The sequence below is a fragment of the Zonotrichia leucophrys genome, chromosome 2 (assembly GCF_028769735.1).
Source record: "Zonotrichia leucophrys gambelii isolate GWCS_2022_RI chromosome 2, RI_Zleu_2.0, whole genome shotgun sequence".
Lineage (NCBI taxonomy): Eukaryota > Metazoa > Chordata > Aves > Passeriformes > Passerellidae > Zonotrichia > Zonotrichia leucophrys.
The window spans coordinates 20743390-20766401 of NC_088171.1; the positions used below are offsets into that span (position 1 = coordinate 20743390).

General features: G+C 36.4%; 1 protein-coding gene across 10 annotated transcripts in view; it reads right to left on the reverse strand.

The window, feature by feature from the left end:
- The window catches only part of CACNB2 (calcium voltage-gated channel auxiliary subunit beta 2), a 243444-nt gene that overhangs the window by 21279 nt on the left and 199153 nt on the right, over positions 1-23012 (reverse strand). For 7 of the 10 annotated variants that reach the window (XM_064704158.1, XM_064704159.1, XM_064704165.1 and 4 more), the window contains 7 exons: positions 19402-19524; positions 15035-15171; positions 13142-13218; positions 9918-10051; positions 6442-6522; positions 6103-6161; positions 2970-3079 (listed from right to left, as the gene is read on the reverse strand). In XM_064704158.1, coding sequence (XP_064560228.1) covers positions 2970-3079; positions 6103-6161; positions 6442-6522; positions 9918-10051; positions 13142-13218; positions 15035-15171; positions 19402-19524 — 721 coding nt within the window. Of the gene's footprint in view, positions 1-2969; positions 3080-6102; positions 6162-6441; positions 6523-9752; positions 9773-9917; positions 10052-13141; positions 13219-15034; positions 15172-19401; positions 19525-23012 lie in introns of all 10 variants that reach the window. The other 3 variants (XM_064704160.1, XM_064704162.1, XM_064704167.1) reach the window with 1 other exon arrangement.

Below are 23012 nucleotides of genomic sequence, written 5' to 3' on the forward strand. Positions count from 1 at the left end.
GTGTTGTCACCTACCAGCAGACTACAATGATGTTTTCTGATTCTGACTCTTATTTCTGCCTTGAGGTACCTTGCAGATAGGCAAGGCAACAGGCTGTAACATGCCTTGTACCTTTTTCTTTTGCCTTCTGCAAGGGTTTTCCACTGTCTTACAAAAGCAGTTACCTTTTCTGACTCCAGCTTATTTTATTTTATCTCAGTTTTCCTCCCAACATTGCCGCCACATCACTTCCCTCCCTGACTTCCTGTCTGATTTCTGTCCTCTCATGGTTTATCCCATGCCTAGAGCACTGACCTGGAGGTGCTTTATCAGTGGGTTTGACTATCACAACTCTTTCTCCATAGGTCCAACCTTTTCCACAGTGGATTTTCACTGCTTGCTTTCCTGCCTTAGCCTGGCATGCCATTTATTCCTCCAGGTGAACATCTTTCAAGTAAATGACTTTTTATTCCATTCTCCATGCTGCCCAGCAAAGGAGGGACTGCAAATTGAACGATGAGCATCTTTTCACCTCAGTGCTGCTTGGCTGCCCTGACTCAGCCTGCTGAGAGCAGGTTCTGCTCAGATTTCCTTCCCAAGGAAAGCTGAGTCTTCAATCAATTCAGATGCAACACTTGGCATGTGTTAAAAGCAGCTTCTAATAATTTGGTCAAGTTTTCTCATTAAGTTTCATAAAATTGCCCAGAAATACGTAGCTGAAATTTTGTTCAATTCACTACCAAATTTCAAAACCCTGCTAGATTACTAAAACAATGGAAGTATTACAGCTTCTGAAACAAAAGGGTTTGAGAATATTTTCGCATATGTAAAATTATTTTTTTCCCTAACATTATGCTAGAATGACCCAGTTGCTCTGGTCAAAGGTCTTCAAAGTTATTTTATAAATCAGTTAATTTTTAGAACAATTATATGCAACTGTAAACCTGACATGTAGCAGGAAATCTTAGTTAATAACAGGCCTGTTACAAAAACTAGAGAGACACATCTACCTATCTATCCACATATTTGCATATGTATATATATACATATATATATATATATACATTGTCATCTTGTGGGTGACCCAAACTGAGGCTCTGTCAGAACTCCCATTTTAAATACCTCCATCTAAAAAGTACCTTGACACAAAGAAAAAAATGCTGATGCTCTCAAGAGTACAGTTCTACATGAGGTAAAGGTGTACAAGGATGGGCAACATTTAATTTTTATTGATTTCTTTTCCTGTATAAAATTTTGTGATAGGTGTTTCACATATATGAGAAATTAATGATATGCTTTCACTGCTGCATATATTTCTACAATATTGCAAAATTGCATAAGCTTTGCTGATGAGGCTTAATCATCATGATTCTGTTCCATGACTAGTTAGCCTTCATACTTATTACCAGTTTTCAGTCCTAGTCAAAATAAGTGACACTTCATCTTTTCATTAGATTATTAAACAGTCTTTGGTGACAAGACTGAAATTCACACGGAAGAACAGTCTTGTGTGTAAGATATTAATTATGTTGTTACAGTACATTGTATTTTCATATTTGAAAACACTTCAAAAATAAGACACATTTGGAAAGTACAGACTACTTTCAAGCAAAGATTCACAGCCTCCATAAAGCTGAAAAGCAAAGGTTTTACAAAACAAACTTTCAAGAAAGGGAAGTAAAAATTTTTAAGGCTGACAAGCTTATTCTAAAAAGTACTTCTACATTAGGCAAATGTTAAATATTCAGTCACAGTTCAGGTGTTGGAAATTTTTTTGTTGCATAACTGATAAGAACTTATTTAATAGGATGAATGAAACTACTATCTTGTTTCACAAAATTTACAATTTTTCAAGATGCAATGTTGTGTTCAGGGGAAACCAATCTCTGTCAAAGGCTACTAAGAGGAACCTCAGCTTTGTAAAAGCAGAAACATGACTGAATATCCACCTGGGATGCAGCAAGTTCCCCTTTTTTTGGTATTTGATGGGGGACTTGCACAGGACTTATGGGATTTATGAGATTTTGTCCCATTTCTCAGTCAAGCCTTACACAAGTATGTAGATGTAGATGCCTGGCAGGATTCATCTTAGAATCACAGAATGGTTTGTATTGGAAGGGACCTTACAGGTCATCTAGCTCCAGCCCCCTGCCATGGACAGGGAACCTTCCCTGAGACCTCTTGGCTATTTCCAGGCATCTCTACACAGGGAATGCACCAGTGACAGCAGCAGAGTCCTGGACACATCTCACTCTGGAGGAAAGGCAACGGCAGTCAGGAATTAAGACTCCAAAATGATCACCTTTTCCTCCTGATTCTAAGGACACCTTGTGATGGGGAGCTCCAGTGCAGCCACCTGTACTGTAAATGGCTACATTCAATTACAACTTCCCAGCTAAGCTTGTTTTTTTTTTTTTTTCTCTAGGTAATAAATGTTTAATTATTGATACAACTGGACAAGCTTCAGTACAAGAAGACTCATATAAAATGACAGATATTTAGGCTATGAATGTAGCTATACAAATTTTTAAAAACACCTCCCTTTTTGCATCCTTTTTTTGTACCAACCTTACAATTAGTTAAAACTGATAAAAAATTCATAAAATGTGCACTTCAATAATTTTTCTCAGACTTCATGTCAGTAGCTATCCACTACTAGTAACCTTATGCACAGTATCAATAATATTCATATAATTCCAAGTATTTAACCAGAAGGACATGTCTTCAGATTTTATATGGATGGCTGCCTCTCCCCACTGAGGCCAACAGCGAAACATGAAAACTGAGCACGAGCAGAATAAACCAAAATCAGCACTATTGGAAGTTTACCTGACAGCGATTTTAAAACGATTTCTAGTGCCAGGATTTCTGAATTATGGGAACTGTGATTTACCCACAGCAGAGAGAAGGCTATTTTTAGCTTACACACATGAAAGGAGAGTGGCATACTTCACAGGCACTTTGTAGGCAGCATCATTGCAGGTACTTACCTAGGCTTGACCTGGTGTTAGAGCGCTCTATGATCGCGTGCTTGCTGGGATTGTTTAACACTGAGCGTTTGGCAAGCGAGATGTCTGCTGTGACTCGTGTAATTGATATACTGCAAAATAAATACAGCAAAGTAGCACTGAGCGTTATTGAGCTTTCAGGGATGTGGGGAGAAGTCTCGTTTAACACTAGAAGATGGCTAAGACTACAAGAAAATAAGTTCTCAGCAGCACAGTGTGCCTCACCTAATGTGAACAGAGAAAAAACTTTATCTAACCTAATATTGCTATAATAACTACTGATAAGTCATCCTCCTACATGTGCCTGGGGAGAGGGGAGGCAGGAGGAGGTCAGGGATTACTGCAAAAGATGGGACTTCCCTGGGGTCTCCAGGACTGGTGAGGGTCTGAAATTTCACCAGTATTCCCAGTATGATCAGGCTGGTTTCTCCTTTCCCTGACTTCTTGAATGATAATATACTGAATGACAACCTGTCTTACTTTAGCCATACCTGCAAGACATGTAGGGATATGCAGAACTAAATGGTAAAGGTAAGGCTTATTAGGGAAATGAGTCCAGCAATATAACTGAGGTGTTTTTTGTTTGTTTTGGTTTGGGATTTTTTGGCTTTTTTATTGTTCAGCTTACTAGCATGTGTTTTTCTAACAGAGAGCAAGAGCTACCCATAAATTTCCAGAAAAATTCATGCTAGCAATGAAATGCTAGCACCTAAAAATAGGAACTGTGACTTGGAGAAGCACATACTTGAAAAGCCTAGGTTGACTATCTGGCAGGCTCACTTTTGTGTTTATAAGAAAAGATGAGCCAAGAAAGAAGTGGTTACTTTCAGTTGTTTGCACTGCTACATAACCTTCTGAATATTCTCCTTCCTAGGAAAACAGTTACCTTGGTCTATTTTGCTTTACAGGGTGTCAAAATGCCCCCTTAAGTTCCTTTTCAAACTCTCTGGTCTAATGAGGTTTAGAGGTCACATTTTTCCAGTGCTCAGAGTTAAATCAGACTGATGATATTCCCTGTTCTTCCTTGTAGGATTTTACTTGCAATTTAAAAGAGGAAACAGATTTGCTAAGTGGGGGGCTCCTCTCCAGCAAGCACAGTCAGATGCTGTTTGTTCATCTGAAATGTAATCCAATAGGCCATTTCCCAATGAACTCAACATGTGTATGCATTTATCTAAAAATTGTCACAGAGCCAGAAGTTCATATGAAAAACCAGAATTATGTGCACAATACTGATTAGTAATATAATTTTGGAAATTTAGGAGTGACTGAGCTTAAGCTAAAAGCGTAATCAAAGGTGGTGATTTCTGGCACAGCTCCTCACAGATAATTCCACTTGTCTTAAAATTAAATCAAATATGTATATTGGGATACTTATTAGTTTTCTTTATTTGCTAATGGAAGGACTGTACAAACTTTTACAGCTTTTTGGTTTTCTGAGTTGATTTGGATTCTTTTCTGCCAGTCTTTCTTCCTACAGGCAATAGTAAATTTTTGCCTTTTAAAATGAAATTATGGTATACTGAACAACGCCAGATTTATCAGTCTGTTTGTCTATGAAAAATACTATTTATAATTTTAAGACTTTTTACCATCTTTCTGAAGACATTTTCATTTCTTTGAGAAATGTCACATCAGGAACATCAAGTCTGCTCTCAAAACAAAGGTGCTTATGTTCATATTGCAAAACAATTGCAACAAGAGCAGGGACAACAGTGTGGCAGCTCAAAGCAGTAGCATGAACCTGAGAATCTCTGGTGTAAATTTGTTCAGGACCTTAAGTAATAATTCCAATGGCTACTGAAGTTTGGGATGCTTCAAATCTGCTACTATAGACACAAATTTTTTTTGGAGTATTTGTGGATTCACCCTGCCAGAGTTGGATCTACAACTGAAAATCTGACATGCTCTAAAATATTTAAAGATATAAAGATGCAATAATTTTCTTCTGCTTGCAACAAATGTTTTGTTAACTTCCACTTCTGAAGGTGTGTTATCTAGGGTTTGACAATCCTGACTAATTTACTAAAGTAGTTAGGTATTGACATCATTATTCTGAATGAGAAAATCCACCAGCTTAAACCACAATGTGTGGTATTTTAAAGAACTGAAGCTATTGAAAAAAACCTTAAGCTCCCTCTTCCAAGTTTTGACAGCAGCAGGACATACAGAATAGTGTTATGGATCTGACCACTTCCAAACTAAATAGAACATTCCTTGAAATTACAGATTTTATTATAACATCTTCCTGTTTTCACAATTTTTCCTCCCAAAGTCAACCCATTAGGACATATTAATCTGGAGCTTGATCCAATACCAATGTAATCATGTCTGGAGAATGCATCTGATGTCTCTGCTCCATGGGTCTGTGATGCTGGAGTTATAGACCACAGCACTGCTTTTAGAGACAGACTATCATTTGACATCATGCCACTATCATTTGACATCTGTACCACAGGAATGCCTGAAGGCTCAAATACAAATCCCATTGTGTTACAGTGGAGTGTGCTGCAAGCACTCGGATCAGAACGCAGCTGGTGTGCTGCCAAGGGTGAGAGTATTTCAGCAAGGTAGGGCACTGCCCCACCCCCTCATCCCATCCTTTTGAAACTTCCACTATAGAGCCCACAATTACTGTCAAACCAAGCTCCTATCTTGAGGGATCAAGAGTTTGACAATCCCATACACCAGACAGTCTGAATCCTACACCACTCTTTCTGAGTTGGATGTCAAGTGAGGAAGTAGAGTTGAGGAGGAAACGTGGCACTGGCCAGTTCGCTCAAAACCTAGGAAGCATTGATGAGATATCACTTGAAAAATATTTAAAATCACTTTTTAATCTGTAGATAAATATCTAGCAATTTGGAGTGTGAATGTCACAGTCCTCAAGAAGAAGACATCCTTTTTTCCACTCTCAACAAATATATGCCCCAGAACACTTCCCACTGCAACACCGCCTGTGCATGCTCTGTCAGGGAAACTTCCAATCCACACTTATAGTCCACTGATCAAGGAATTAGCTGTCATTTCTAATTTTGTCCAATGTTATAATTTCTGAAAAACCTTGTAATACCCAAATGGAACCTGAAGTATATTTGCATTGCAAAGTACTTACCGCCCTTCGAATCTATGTTTTAAAAAATCAAATAATGCTTTTTGCATCATATCTGTTACCTAGAAGGAAAAAACCAACAAATTGATAATTGCATAGGAAATTCATAATACTAAATGCTAAGAATATTATAGAATAAAGCTGACAATAAATCTTGTATCCAAACAATGGGATTGGAATGCAATTTATTCTTAATCTCAATTCTGAGATGAAGTAAAATAAAAATGAGCAGCTATTCAGTAGGAGTAAAAACTGTCTGATGTTTGCCTATGTTATAAATTATCAAATACAAATGAAGCACAGTATTTTGTAAAAATTGAATTATTTACAACAATCAGTTACCTCATATCCCTTCAGAGAAGGCCCCACTAAAACTACTGGTCGCATAGAAGGCACTACATCATAGGGAGGGATGTGCTCTGTCTGCAAAACAGAAAATGTTTTCAGCATCACAACACCTAGAGAAAGTGTTATACACTCGAAGTATTAGGAATTCTGAATTTCCAGTAATGTCACAGGAATCTCAGATTCATTAACTTTTCCCAGGAACTGGTAGCACAAGATAAGGACATAAGAGATTCAGGGATTTCTTTTGAAAAAACTTTTTTTTGACTTTAGGGTTTCCTACTGTTTTCATATATACTTTGGATAGTTAAAAACTCTTACTCTGGGTCATGCACGTTTCCCACTGCATAATTCCTAACTGGTAAATTGAAAAGGTCATTTCCAACACCTAATGAATTGAAGTGATTAATTCTACAGCTGTGACATCTGTTTCCAACAGGAATTTTACATAGCAAATTATGAAAGAGAAAAATAAAAGGGGATGAGAAAAGCATAATGCACCTTTTTTTTTTTTAAATGTTCATATTTGCCCACTGCTTGAAAAAACATTGTGACATCACTGCAAATTCCCATTGCAGCATTCAGTCTGACGTTTGCATTAGCACCCACAATTCAATTACAAATTAAATAAAAATAATGACTGATCAAGTTAGTATTTCTAGAAAACTATCATAAGCAGAGCTTGGGATAGCATTTCTTCCACTTTGGGAAGTTCTTGTCACCACCCAAGAATGGATTCTGGTAGTACCATATTTACCAAAATACCAACTGATGTATCATGCACAATTTCTAAAAAAGTACTCTAGCATACAAAGATAAAATAGATTGCCTCCTTTTAAGGGTTGCAAAAATTTATATTGTTATCACAATACAATATAAAAAGAATTAAAATGTTAAGTTTGGTATTTTTTCGTCTTTAGTAAGTGGCTGTTCAATATATATCACCATGAATGGAGTCTAATCAAATAGAGGTTTTTGTTCATAAGGAAAGTTTTGGTTTATCTTTGTATTGGGAATAAAAGATTGAAATCCAAACCCAGAAATGTGTGGGTGTTACAGAAAAAGAAATGCCAGATCTATTTTTCAAATGCTTACATAGTACAAATACATCAGTCAAGATCACAGAATACAGACATTGTTCATTGTTCCAGAACTCAATGTATCCCAAGGTGTTTCGCAATAACATTAAAATAAGTATATACATTCCAAAACACAAACCCACAAAGACAGACATTTACACAGTGACAGCACACAATGCTACACAAGCAGCAGTCTAAAGCAGTCTAAAACACAGAAAATATTTTTGTGAATGTCCCTCAATGTAATTTATTTTTTGTTACCTGTAGTTTCAAAAGCTAATTAATAACATGAGAATGAAGACCAGTGCCCAAGGCATCATAAGCATGTGAAATGAATTTATTTCTCACAGTACAGAATCTGACTCAACATGTTTCAAAGCAAACCCCTGCAATTAGGCTGGGCCTGTATCCAAAAGCAGTCCTCCACTGTTCTTGCAAACATTTTTAATAATCTGATAAGCATATTTGAGACAGATTCGAAGAAAAATTCATTACAGTTGTGCAAGTGCTTTTAGCATGAGTGCCCTGATGTAAAAGATCTTTGTCTTAATGTGGCTGACTTAACCAAAGGCATTCATGCTAGAAGTTAACCAGCTATTTCACAATCAGGGCAAGCACAGAAATTACCTTATTTGATGGAATATGGGGTATTTTTAAATTCTGTTCTGTTGCAATGGGCATTTTTTTCTCTAATTTTACAGCTTGAAATAAGGAAGCTGTCAGCAGGAAATTGAGTAGAAGTTATCTAATGGAAGCATTAAAGTTCATTAATTTAGCAGTAGAGAATCTAATATTTTCTAAGAGACTGGCACTGAACTATACAGCTTTCACTGCAGATTCAAGTTCAAATATGAACTCAGAATAAAAACTGGCAGGTTTGAACATATGGCTTTTACTCAGTGGTTTGACTATGCAGATTACTTTGGGATGGCCATCCAGTACATAGTGTAAAAATCAGTATTACAAACCCCACTAACACTAGTAATGATTCTGATATGGAAGAAAAGAGGCACCACAGAGTCAAAGAAAGATGTGGGACTAACCCTCATCCAGTCTAAGGTGGTTCATCTGGAAGCTGCAGCTTTGAAAGATGCTTATGCAGACAGCATCCAATACATGTCAGCATGTATTATCCAATCAAAAATACGATTAAGTAAGAAATTACTCAGAAGCAAGAACCTGCTGTTGATTTCTACACCAGGCTTAACAGACCAAACTGAAGCCAACAGTTGTCACTTTGGAAATGAGAAGGATTCAAAACTATGTAAAAGAGTTCAAGAAACGAGAGACAGAAACAAAGATCTACTTATTAAACACAAGAGCATCCACAGCAGGGACAACAATATCACTTGGCACTGCTTAAGCACTATAACAGTCAGTTATTACCTGCAGATTTAAGTGAGTGGTTAAAACCAAATGAATGAGAGCTACGAAGACTACAGATTTTAAAACAAAACAGTCAAAATGTGGTATTTCACTACATAGCTTAGCTGCTACCTAATGTCTTGTTAAGTTCTTCCAGCAAAGGCCCTAGAAACCTATTGCAGCCTTTTGCAACAGGACGCCAATTGCATAATTCTGTAGTTATCTAGGTTATCTATGGAGAGACATCGGCTCTCCTGGGAACCACCAGTACCACTTCCAATAGCTGGGATACTAAAAAAGTCTCACTGATGGATGGCAAGAACATTTGGCTGATAATTTATACGTGACATCAGGAAAAACCCGAAGTAAACTGTCAAAACAAGTATGAGGTTTTCCATTGGTCTTGTGCACTTGCAGACTGCACCTAGTGAATTAGAAGTTTAAGTATAGACTAAATTAAAAATAGAATGAACTTGACAATTTGTTTCCAAAGTCCAAACTGAGTGTCTGATAGATTCCAATAATGATTCCAACAGACTGAGTAATAAAGAAAAAAAAAATTTGAGAAAGATATAGAAAGAATAAACATGCACTAGAGAGGTGCATTACAATGCTAGAAATAATTTTCTCAAACACTTTAGAAGGCCTTCTAAGTGTGTCCTTTTATTCCATCAAAAAGGATAAGTATGTAGCAGAGTTTCACAGACACACAGAACTTTTGCCTCTTTTCCTGTAATGAATCCACTATCAGCTCAATACATCTCTTCATCACTAATTCTAGAATAGCTGCATTGTTAATCTGGAGTTATAATGCTAATGATGCCAGTGGCAGGATAAACACAGGCGATGTCGATATAAACTTACCGATTTCTGCTTCTGCTTAGCTACAGCAGCATGGAAAAGAAACAAAGAACAACAAAGCATGCATGTTATTGGCTTGTCAAAGGACGCAGACAGTTAACAGGACTAGAAATGCGACGCAGTGCAGGTGAGCAGGTGGACAGATGGGAGCTTGGAAGTCGGTGTTACCTTCTTAAAGAAGGGCATTCTTTTCTCTTTGGAGTGGGGTGATGTTACACTGTTTGCACTGGGTTTGGGGGAGCGATGGTTTGCTGGAATATCATTTTCTTCTGCATCTAAGCCAGTGGCATCTATGTCTACAGCTATATACAGACAAACAATTCAGAATTATCAGATGACAGGGAAAGTAAAGATAGGTTTAAAAGGAAATTACAGGTAAAGAGAAATAAAACGGTCCAGAGTAATAAATAAGTAAATAAATAAGTAAGTAAATAAATAAATAAATAAAGTTGACCATGAGAAAAAAACACAATAAAACAAAGGGAAAAATTTAAAGGTGCAGTACTTTAGGATTCGAAGACAGAAGGCGATCTGTAACAGTTACTGCAACATTTACAAAATAGACCAATGGCCAAGTTTGTTCTTGTTACACCAGTGTAAATCCAAAATATTCACTTGAATAGATAAGATTTCCACCAATGTAAACAAAAGAACTTATTCAATAACATTTGGATTATTTTATAGAAATGAACACTATGTGAACACTAAATGAAAATGGGTATCATCAATAGAAATTTGAAATGTCACTACTGTGTCTATGAGAAATGAAGAATTAGAAGAAAAATCACTTTTGATGACAAAATCAGCCAGATATTGGTATAATGTTATCTACATTTATCTAGGGATGGAATACAATTGCATTTTTAATCTTTTAAATAAAAATGCATTGTACTCATAAGATACACTTATTAGGAATAATTAAACATAGATCTAATAGGGAAAACTAAAAAGAATGGATAGCAGAAGAAAGGAAATTTATCCCAGCTTAGCTCCGAGACGTGGATCTGAGTAAAGAGTCAGGATGTAGGCAGGGTAAAATGGAAGTGAATACAATAAACCATTGTTGTTCAATCTCTACCCCAAAAGAATATATAACCAATAATACTTATACGATAACCACAAATTATGTAGCTTTTAGCAAGTAAGTAATAACAGTTTCAACAAGAATCCTCACAGACTCAATAACAAATACCCTTTCAAAACACAAAGCCGTATTATCCTGAATGCTGAGTAGAACAGATACCTGCCAACCACAGGTAAAACAAAACAAAACAAAACCTTTCTCGTTTACAACAATAATCCTGATCTTAAGTAGTGGTATAAACTTGTCTTCAGAAAGCAAGCAGATGCACAAAAGTGAACCATAAGCAGTCATCCATCACCACCCTCATGTGTGAAGACGTTACCCACCTCTCTCCACTCCCTCTGGTAACACACGCTTATCTTGCCATGCCCTGATGTCGAACTGAGGCTAACCCTAACAGATCTGTAAGCAGAATAGTTTGTATTGACTTTACCCAAACCCTTAATTAATCATTGCAAACTATTATGAAACCATCTTAGTGACCTGATTTCATCTGATTCATGAGTGGGACATCAACTAATACAGTGACATGTGCCATTAAATTATGTAACAAATAAACATTTCTGTCAAGCCTATGTGCAGCTACTGATGTAACAGACACTTGAGGCAGTGATCTCATAAAGTATATTTTCCCATTTGAATCATCCACAGATCTAATGCCTTGATGCCTGACACACCCTGAGTTACTGTGCCTTTGAGTCTGTCCTTCCCAGGAAAACCCCAGTGAGTAGATCTGCATCCAGTTTCCATAATCCTGCTCCTAAGAACACCCACAGAAATCATGTAACATTTACTTCTAGCAACACTGCTCCTTCATCCTCTTCATAAGTATAAAAGTAACATATTATCTTTTCTTGAATACCGGCCAGCACAGATACTGTAAATCACTCACAATAAGACATATTAAAACTCCTTTGGTACTATGTTCTACCAAAATTGTCAGTAAAGAAAAGTCAGTTACCTTAAGCTTTTGCTGTAAGAAAGAAATGCAGAATTTGATCAGCGAGTTAACAGTACCTCCTTTATTCATTCTAAGTCTTCATACTATGGAACATTTCCTATGACAGTTCTTTTACTGTAAAATATCTTTAGTTCATTGGGATCTTTTCAGTAATTTTCAGCATTATTCTTACCCAGTTTGGTGGCCTAACAGGACTGTATGGATTTTTTACTATATTAATATTGATTATTTAAATGGATATTAGCCTCTCTTTCATTTGTTTTTCACTGGTTCTTCATCTTGTCTGTGTGTTTGTTTTGGTTTGGTTTTTTGGTGGCACTATTTTATATTGAAAAAACCCATCCCTGACTCAAAGCAAAAAATCCATGGTTTCACAAGACAGATACATTTTTAAATTGCTTGAACCAAATGAAGCTACTACAAAAACATGATTTAATTTCTCGGTCTCCCTTTTAAATTACACAGTAAATACTTTAAAATCTTCAGGCTCATTTTAAGATGCCTGCTCTGCAGTCCAGACTCCACATAAATGAATATGACTGGAAGATCCATGTCTTTGCCCTAGTAAAAAAGACACTAGCAACACTCATTTATATTTTCTGTTTCCAGGTATTTACAATGCATATGAGAAGATAAAACATCCAGCAACACAGCAGCTGAATTCAATTGATTTTTTTTTTTGTGATCTTTTGATGTGTTTTTTTTAATGGAGCTAATGCTAGCATCCTCCCCCAGCTTGCCACCTATTTGCTTCATATCACTTGAATTTGGATTCAAGTTAAATCTAAAGTTAAACCTGTATGTCGATGCTCTAAGTAAAAAATAAGTATTTTTGAAAAATCTGTCAAAGGCAAAAAATATCCAGCATCCTAGAATTCTGTGAAGCACATAGACATGATCAGAATTGTGAAACTAAATGTTCCTGATGTTTTAAAATAATGCCTTTCTTGATGCTACTGCAGAAACCTGCCAGGAACTTCTATTTTTATTGTTGCTTTTTCTCCTGTACAAGAAAGTATTTATTGTTCAGTAGGAATGCTCAGACCAGACCAAACTTTCCATTATTCTTCTGTAATGTAGTCTCACAGATCTATGATGTCTTTGCTACAAAACTCTGTGGTAAAAGCAAAGAGGGAATTTTGTGCATTAACAGCTCTGTCATTGTCTGAACTTGCTGGCATTGACTCCATTACTTCAAACCACCCCAAACCAGCCTTATCTGGAAACACATCACTCAGGTTTTACCTAAGAAGAATGGAGAATAAGAAGAGGAGGTCTAAAGGTACATGCATTTTACACAGATTAGGTTCATGAGTCTCTTCACCAAAGGGTTCACAACCTACTCACCAGATGATGGAGGCGTCGATTTTCTGGAACTAGGAACGATGTCACCCAAACTGGATGAAGAGTTTCCTCCTGATTTACTGGAGTAAAGTAATACATTAGTTTGAAGTTCTGTAGCTTTCTCAATATTTAATCTAGTTTATTTATGATCTGCCTTCTAAATGAGGTGCTAGCTGTGAGACAAACAGTATTTCTGGCAGAGGTATAAAATATACATCTCCCACAAAATGTGTGTACATTTTGGGACCTGAGGAATTGCAAACATCAATCATACTTTCTGTGCTGCTGTGTAATTCATTCTGCTGCTCTGACTTCCACAGGATGTTAATACAATTCAGTAAATAATATGGCTACTGGGATACATGAATTAATATTACTACCTATTAATAAGAGTAATTCTTAAGCCAGTGAGCATATCTGTTTCCTTTAGTTGAAGAGTTATTGATAAATTTCTAATTAAGATGAGACTGTGTCTATCATCTTTTCAATTTAATTAACATCTCAATTCTTTTGCTTTCTCATAAAATATAGCGCCTAAGAAAAAGTCTCTCCAACAAAGTTAAAGCAGTCTAAGGTTTTTTGTCAAGTTTTGCTTTGTGAAAACCTATCCAAGTTGTGAAAATGAAACAACAGTTCTAGTCTTTATTTCAGTTACCATAATAAGAAAAGCTCTGAAAGAAATGTAAGAAAGGTTATTTTGCTCTTCAAATAATTCATGTGCTAGTACTAGTTTCCACTTTATCTTGAAATATTAATAAGCACTAAGTTAATGCATTTGTGGTGTAGGACAATGTTATCTTCAGTGAGAAATTCTGGAAACTGGAAGCCTCTATGATTTGGAAAAGAACCGAATCACTGGGACACACCTGGCTGTCCCAGAAGAGCCACTAGAGGAATAAGGAATCCAGCACCCTTCTGCTGAGGACAGCATGCTCATGGGAAGGGCATTCCACAGCTGGTGAATGCAGCTGAGCCCTGCCCAATCATGGTGTTCTACTCTGGACATGCTCTACAAACACTGATGCCCTTCCTATGGAGATAGGAAAGCATTTCTGGCTTCCCAAATGGTTCCTGGCTCAATTCCAGGTCCATCCCACTTAAATACACTGGGAATATTTGTTTCCTTTATACTCAAAGGGAAACAAATTGCTTCCACAGGTGTTGCTAGAAAACTACTTTATTAAGAATTCAAGAGTAAAGGTGACATTGTCCTATCTTGTAGTATTGCTCAGAATATCTAGAAACAGTCCTTTTTCTTATGCAGTGATGGCTTCAGTCAGAGATAACAAATGACTTGACATGAAACTTCCATCATAAAATGCAGTGCTCTTAAAAGCTGTAATTGTAGGAAATGAATTTGACAAGACTATTTTTTCCCTACAAGCTAACTAACAGGCTTTGGCTTTGGCTTACCGGTAAAGTCATCTTAACATTTTCTGTAATTTCTAAAATGAGCTTAAAATGTCTTTAAAAAGAGGAAGGTCATCAAAACAATTAAAAAATGTTACAGAATTTAGATAAATCAATTTTAAGTAAAAAAATTAACTAGCACATAGTAAATGTACTTAATGTAATGTATATTAGCAATTGTTTTACAAAAAAAGGAAGAAACTATTTCAGTGGTAGGCCACCACAGATTGCCAATCTAAATATCTACTCTTCTCTCAAACAGCAATTATATGAATAAGCTTATTAATTAACAATATAATATTTTAAATAATTTTATATATTATATAATAAATAATATAATTCATTATATATTAATTTCTTCATTGATCAGAAATATTTGTAGCTGCCACTAACAATAATAAGGCATATATATGACTGATACACAGCATCAATTTCCAAGTTGTGTCACAGACAATGCTGCTATGATTAATGGTTTTTTGTTATTACCTGGAGTAGAATTTTCCTTGTTTTGCCTTTTGTTCATGCTGCAGCCTCATGTTTTCTAGTTTGACTGGGCTTGGTATGAATCCGATTTCACAGCCTTCTTTTACCAATCGTCCTATCCACCAGTCATTATTAAATTTCTACAGATTAATAAAACAAAAAAGAAAAAAGTAACATACTAAGAAATTACTGTGTCTGGGGATAACTTTGTTATTAATTTTAATTTGCAGCTATGCTAATTTTTGTAATTCTTCCCCGCAGTTAATCACTGTGCTATGTTATTATGGCAATGAAGAATTGTGGCAATTCAGAAATATATTAAAATAATTATTCCCTTCAAATTATTAAAATTCACAGTCCTTAAGTGGAAACCTTCCTGCAAAGACTTCATGTTTCTCCCTGGTTTTTGTTTCTACCCATTTCACCATCTTTATTATTTCTTGCTTCACAGTCTCCTCTCATATATGAGAGCTGCTTTTATTCTCCCTTTGTGGTTCTCCTTGGTGGACACCAGAGACTTAATATCCACTCGCCCCTGCTGCTAGAATTTTTGTAGCTCTGTAATAATCTATTTTTCTTATTCCGCTTTATTCACTTCTCCATTTAAATTAAAAAATACTACTTCACAAATTCCCTCACTTCTCACTAAAATCTTATGAAATATGGCTGAATTTGGCTGCTTATATATACCCTGCTTCAGATAGCACACATGATCTGCATCTTAAACTTACCATGATCCACGAGGACTGGATATCTCTGGATAACTAAAAAAACTTAACTGGGCTATCTGGTGAACTTGTGTAATTGCTAACTGAATTTCAGCTCTGTTAAATATGAGATATTGACTACTTTAACTCAACAGCTTTATTCCTACACCCCCTGTACCATGTGTGGGAGAGGTTGGTTGATTTGCAGAGGTCTATGCAGCAGAGCTATTTTCTTTTTCCAATCTTATTTATTCACCATTTTTGAAGGAGAGTAAGTCACTCATATATGGGCCCCACACACAATACTTCTGGTGTTCCATTGGAATAACTATCATCAAAAAGGAATTTTGGGTAATTTGGAATATTTATTAAACTTTCAGAGAACACCTGAACATGAAGAAAGTAGCTCTCTTGCATCTGAAGCTATTAATGTAGATATTATGGTGCATATTTAATATAACAAATAACTTTAACAAGTGTACAGCTAGGAATAAAACATGTAAAATGTGTGGGCTCCCCTAAAAAGAAATTAATTTTACCATCATTGGTGGATCACTGATACACAACCTACACTGCAGTATTCTCTTTCACTTTGGCAGCTACAGAAATCTTGTGGTGCTTGAGACCAACCATAAGATATTCCAGCTAACCAATAATAGAGATTAAAATAAAAGCACTTTTAAGCTTATAAAACATAAGGATATCTATGAATATTATAGATATTCATCCAATGCCTTTATGAGTAAGAATACCAGCATTTCATAGGGAGCTGCTCTGGAATAGCAGTTTCTCAAAGCTGTATTAGACTGAAATGTATTATGAAAATTATACCCCATCATTACAAAAGGCTAACTAAGTCATTACTTGGTAAAAGGAAGAGATAGATAATTAAGAAACACCATTGAATTAAAATCTGAACAGTCGCTATTTTTGTCCCACAGTGCAACAGATTACCATGCAACAATATTAATTTTATTAGAAGCAATAAAAATCCTAAATCCATAGGAATTTCTTCCTATAGAAATAAAAGCATACTTCTGCAAGGTCTCAAAGATAAATGTTGTGTCAGTATATAAAAATTAAAAGATACTTTTTAATGTTTATAATAACACACATAATACTTTCTAATTTTAAAATTTTTTAAATTTTTTGGTATTGAAAATTCCAGTTCTCAAGTTGCTGGCTCAGGTGAGTGATTCTCTGTAATTCACCTGTGTTTGGAGTGCCAAAGGAAATAGAAAAATTAGTTAAACACAGACCAAAATGATGACCATGCATTAAAGCCTCAAAAGATTGATAAATTACTATGATGCAGCAGTTTCATCATGCAGGAAGGAATCCATCATCCTTTTATGTACTGAGTTTTAATGAATGTAACCTAATAATGAAGATAAATTTCCTTCACACTCAATCACTGCAGTGCTTTTCATCACTGTCCACGTACATTTTGAACTGAAATTTTTCTTGTTTGAGCCCTCTCAGCAGCACAAATTGGTGAGCAGCCCTTTCAGACAAAAAGAGGACAGCACTGGTCCAGTATGGCATCCTTAGGCAGGCAGAAGCTACTGGAGATTAACTCAGCTTTTCTTTATTTCTAGCAATAGGTTAGGTATTAAATATATAAGCAACACTGCATATTATAGTCCATTATATTTTTTTCTTTAATCTGCAGAAATAATTAAAGTTTGGACAATTCAGTTCCCCCAGCATTAACTGTGGGGAGCAGCAAAGGTACTGAAGGAGCAATACCTGGTGGGACACAGGGCCCTGGAAGATGAGCAGGGCCTGGCACAGAAGATGGAGGGAGAGGACACGGCTGCGCAGGGAAGAGCTGGGCCTGGAGCACCCTCTGAAGGAGCTCCAACCCACCCAGACACAACACTGCTGCCAAATGCAGGGCAGGAGTCTGAGTCCCACTTTGACTCCTTGTGGATCCCGTCCCATCTCGCCATTCTGGACCTGGCCTGGTCCCAGGGTCCCTCCCCAACCAATCTCTGGCCCAGCACCAGTAGACAATAACCTCTCCTCAACAGCTGACAGAGAAAACCAGGTGTTTCTAAAGGCAATCAGCAAAGAATGCCTATTCTAATACACCTGGGGTTGCAGGAACATTTTAATCTATTTTTCCACCCCTCAGTGCTACGTACAGCCACAGACAGAACTCAGAACTCAGCTTCCCTTCAAGGCATTTTCGAGAAACAAAAAAGTTCAGGAGACTTTTCCTTCCAGATTTTCTCCCACATATATATACATCTGAGAGTAAGTTTTGCTGTGAAGAAAAATGCACTAACTTCTAACAGAAAACTGCTAACCCTGTGTGTCTGGTTTATATGGAAACAGGGGAAACACTAGATGTAAAGTCTGAGATTACCACTTCATTTCAAGTGCAGATGGAATAGATGACTACACAAAACCATTTGATCTAACCAAACTGAGCCTTATTTTCCAGTGCTTCAAGACTCACTGGAGAAAGCTGATGGTTTTCTCTTGCCAGGACTCTGTGCCTGCTCATCTCTTCTTTTGTCACAAGACAGAGCAGAGCAATTTTTTCACATTATCATCAGTCAGAAAACATATTTCCTTCACCATATACAGTCTGAATCAATATTATTCTCTTTTTGTGTGTTTAAAATATATGAAAAATTACGACCATTAGCCATGTCTGTTTCTTGTGTTCCTTTAGTCTCTGTTCACCTGTATTTCTATCTCTCTATTAGGAATGTTTCTTTCTTCCACAAAGCACCTGTGCTAGCAGAATCATTGTGCATTGTCAATCATAACTACTGGGGTTTTTTTCTGATAGTCTAAAATGAGACAAAGACATAATTTCAAATACATGGCTAGATTGCTCTCAACCTTAAACTAACTTTCTGTTTCTTTTCCTATAATTTTTCATATCCAGATGGGCTATTTGGAGACAAACCACAATGGAATATGACCAAAAACTAGCAAACATTTTAAAATGAAGGAGTGATTCAAAAGGGAGCAGCAGGCTACAGAGGAGGGCCTGCATGTGAAAGTTACCAAGTTTTTTGAGATTGTCTTGCAAGGAGCAGAGAAAGAAAATTACTTTAGGTGTTTGAAAGTTTAAAATTGTCAAAACCAAACTACAGGGAAAGAACACCAATGCAGCAAATGCAAAGCTCATTTATTGACAGCTGCAATTATGTTGAAACATCATTCCAGTTCTTCAGCATGTTACTGCTAACTAAATACTGTCTGTGCCAGGGAAGTAGCTTCAGTAAAAAAAACAGGAGACTTGAGGATTTTGGGGTTGAGATGCAGTGACACAGACAAAAGAGAAGCAACCCTTGGCTGCTGAATCACAACAGACCCTCACAGTACCAGACCAGAAAACAAACCCCAGAAATATTTCATCTTTGAATAGTCAGACACAGGCATTTAAATCTATAAATAACTGATTTTTACTAGAGAAGAAAAGTACTTGCTTTCTGAACTTCAGTAATTTGATTGTAAGAAATTTGTGCCATAGCTTATACAAGAACAGCATTTAAAAGTACACTCAAATCCTTATACAGTGTTACTTTAACATTTGTAAAGTGCTTTGGCAATGTGAAGTGTTATCAACATTGCAAAATAGTAGCACTATTACTCAAGTACTCCCTTAAAGAGTGATTCACTTACTCCTCTGGTTTTACTTACTTCTTTAACATGAAGAAAATCTTTAGCCTCAAATGAGATGGCCATGCCTGGGACTGGGACATCATCTTCGTGAGCTGCACTGTACCCAACATTTGTCCGAACTGCAAATGCAACAGGTTTTGACTGCAAAATAAAAGATGAACATCATGAAGATTTATCTTGCAAACACATACATATATACAAACATATACATGAGAGATGATTTCTCTATTTTATAGTTTTTAAAATCATAAGAATTACAAAGAAGTCTCAACACATCCATACAAAAAATGAAGCCCAGTTTTTACTGACATTAGTTATTAGTATCAGTGCATTTCATAGAACACAGATTTTTAGTAGGTGATAGAGCTCTGAATTAATTTGAGGTAAGTCAAGCCAGTAATAAGTAATCACAATTGACTTGGCAATCCACATAATATTGTCAGTTTGCAGTTCTGCTGTGAGTTCAGTGTTTGGGTTTCTGGCAAACTACCTCTTTGCCAGAAGAGGCAGTTTTCAAGAGCTACAAAACCTAAGCTCCACAGAAAATGGGGTTGCAAAAGGAATTGCAAAGGGAGCAGGACACTGCACCAACATTGCTCCTTCCACACCATTCTTGTCTGGGCACCCACGTGCTGGTCACCTCAGGAGCATTCTAAGGCTGCTCCAAGTGTAGCCGTCACAGCCTCAGCCCCCAAGAACTATTTGGGGAACTTGCAGATTTGGAGAAGAGGTCCCAGCAGTTACCAGTAACCCCTAAGCAAGTCACCTCACTGCACTCTGAGAGCAGAGCAATGTGCCTTGAGATCATCATGTCATTACCAAGTGCCAGCCACAGAGAGATCTGTTCATTTCCCTAATTCTTTCTTACTCTGCCAGCTGACATCAGTGAGTTAGTGGATTTTCCCAAGTTTTGTTTTCAAGAAGCAGTTGCCAGAAGAGTCACACAGAAGCCCCACATCTGCACAGCTTCTCCACACCAGCACCACCAGTGCTGAGCACCTCTCAGCACAGGTATGGTAACAGAAGGTGCCACCCAGCTCAGCCCAGACTGCAGCTACCAAGGGCTTCCTCTTCTCAAAGGTACAACCATTTTACAGGAGAACAGCATTTTTTCTGCTTTATTCTAGGCTAAACAACAGCTTGAGCTTGCTCTCCCCACAGAGATTATCACACAGTATCCCTTGGACCCACCACTGTCCTGCCCCAGGCTGACCCTTTAGCCCAATCTGTCATAACAGATAAACTGTTAGAAGGGCTAATTTGAATCCCGATTTGATTATGTATTCATGATTACACTTTTGAAACTGGGCATTTGTGAGAACAATAATCCAAAACTAAAGTTTGGTAATTTCTGCACATCAATTAAAATATCTTTCAATGTTAATAAAATGGGAATTTCGATTTCCTAACACCTCAAATTGATATCTTAATTATCTCCTCTATAATTTTCTCAATGTTACTTCCACTATTATCCTACATAAAAGATACCAAACTATTACAGTCATGCCACAAAAAAAAAAAAAAAGAAGTCACACAGGCACTGGATTCAGTGATATCACGAATCCTCCTTAAAATTATTGAATTTAAATATTCATACAAAACCTCAAAATATTCCTGAATGTAAAAATTACAGACTAACAGAGTTGATGCTTTCTATGCTATTACTAATTTCAACAATCAAAATACAGATATGAATAATCACTGAATTGTCAAATCTCCTAAGCAATACTTACCATCAAATAGTAAATAATCAAATAAATATTTCCCTCTTATTAAGAATAACCATTTTGTGTGGCAGTGACCTGACACTGTGGAAATATGTGGAATGGAATCTATTAAGAAACAATCTGTGCCAAACACTGATAGGAGGGATAGCACGCTTGCTTATCCATTCTCACATTGCTACATCCTCTAGCAAATAAAAGAAAAAGTTCCCTAACCACTGTGACTTGCTCCTAAAACTAACAGCAGATGAAATACTTTAGGTTGACTAAAGACTTCAAAATCTTGGCAGCATTGCAACAAACAGACATCTCCAGGAAGTTAATGTCCTTGACATACTTCTTAGATGTGATCTAACATTTCCTGTTAGAAGACAACTCCTGACCACCCAAGAAAAAGAATACAATGGAAAGGACTTCAGAACTATCTTAACGTAAAAGAATTGTAGCAGGTGAAATTCTCTGTCATTCTCTGCCATCAAAAAAAACGTAAAACTCTGATAAGAAAAACAAAACAGAACATGGAGTTACAGACATTCACAGAAATGGTATGTCCCATTTTAGATACTTGCCACATTGGTAGAAAGGGAGACTAAATTATCATGGGATTAGACTACAATAATTAATTTAATTGAATATTTAAAACTAATTAATTTATAGAAGTTAAATGCTAGCCTTTTTACATAAATAAATAATTCTGGAGGTTTCATAGCACTATCAATTAAGTACTTTTCCTGAACTACATTGTCTTGAACTAAAAAAGCCCAGATGTTATGTAACTAGGGTCTTATGTAAAAAAAAAAAAAAAACAAAAAAATAAAAAAAACAAATAAACAAAAAAAAATTGCCACATATGTATATTTGCATATGTATATTTGAAAATATATCTAGCATTTGCTTACATATCCTGCAGTTCTAAAATAAGACTGGGTCAAAACAGTTAAGCACTTGCTGTTCATTCCCTAAATCTCCATGAAAATGGGATGGCAGTTTAGCACTCAGTTAATCCACAGGGACAAATGCTCCCAGATGTTGAACAGTTTAACATGTCATGTCTCTACAGAGAAACAAAGTAGCCTGGAAAAGTTCATTTATCTTCAAAATGAACACTTTCATCTTGTTTTTCTTTTTTTCTCTGGTAGAAGTACAGCACTCAACCACTTGAATAAACCTACAAGGAGAGCAAACAATCAGACCACGAACATCGCGGTCATCTATAACCATGAGGGCTGCAGGGAACACACTAGAGTGAGGTTCTTCATGAACCAGTTTCAGATTCTGATATAAATTCAGACTATAAATCAACAAAATCTTAGTCAACAACAGTTTAACCAACTTTGGCTGTACACTTTTGATAATGTACATAAATTAAAGTGCATCTAGAGCAACCTTACTCAATTTTCTCTTTTTTTTATTTGGATCTCACCTCTTCCTTTACCAATTATATTTACTTTACACATCCTCATACCAACCCTCATTACTGATTTCATACTATTTACAGTATTATTATACTTTACTACTTATATTTCCTTGTGCCATGATTAAATTGTACTGAATGTAAACATGAGAACTTGCACATTGCATCTGCCTCGGTCAATATGTCAGTTTAAACAAGTTTGTACCTGCTTGGTTGAATTTACATTCAATAAATATTTCACTCAATAACAGAGCAAAATAATACAATCTGTTCTCTAGTCATGTACTTAATACATGACAGGACCTTTTTTTCCCTATAACTGATTTCAGATTTTTCATACTGTTCAATAAAACGATTGGAGGCAACCCCTGGAATCCTAGGCAAGGAGGTAAATTCTGTTACGGAATTTGCTCACAGAACAGGTCATCTCCCTCATGGCCATGAATTTTGGAATTGTTGGTTGATAATCAAAGTATCTCTATTCCTCATGC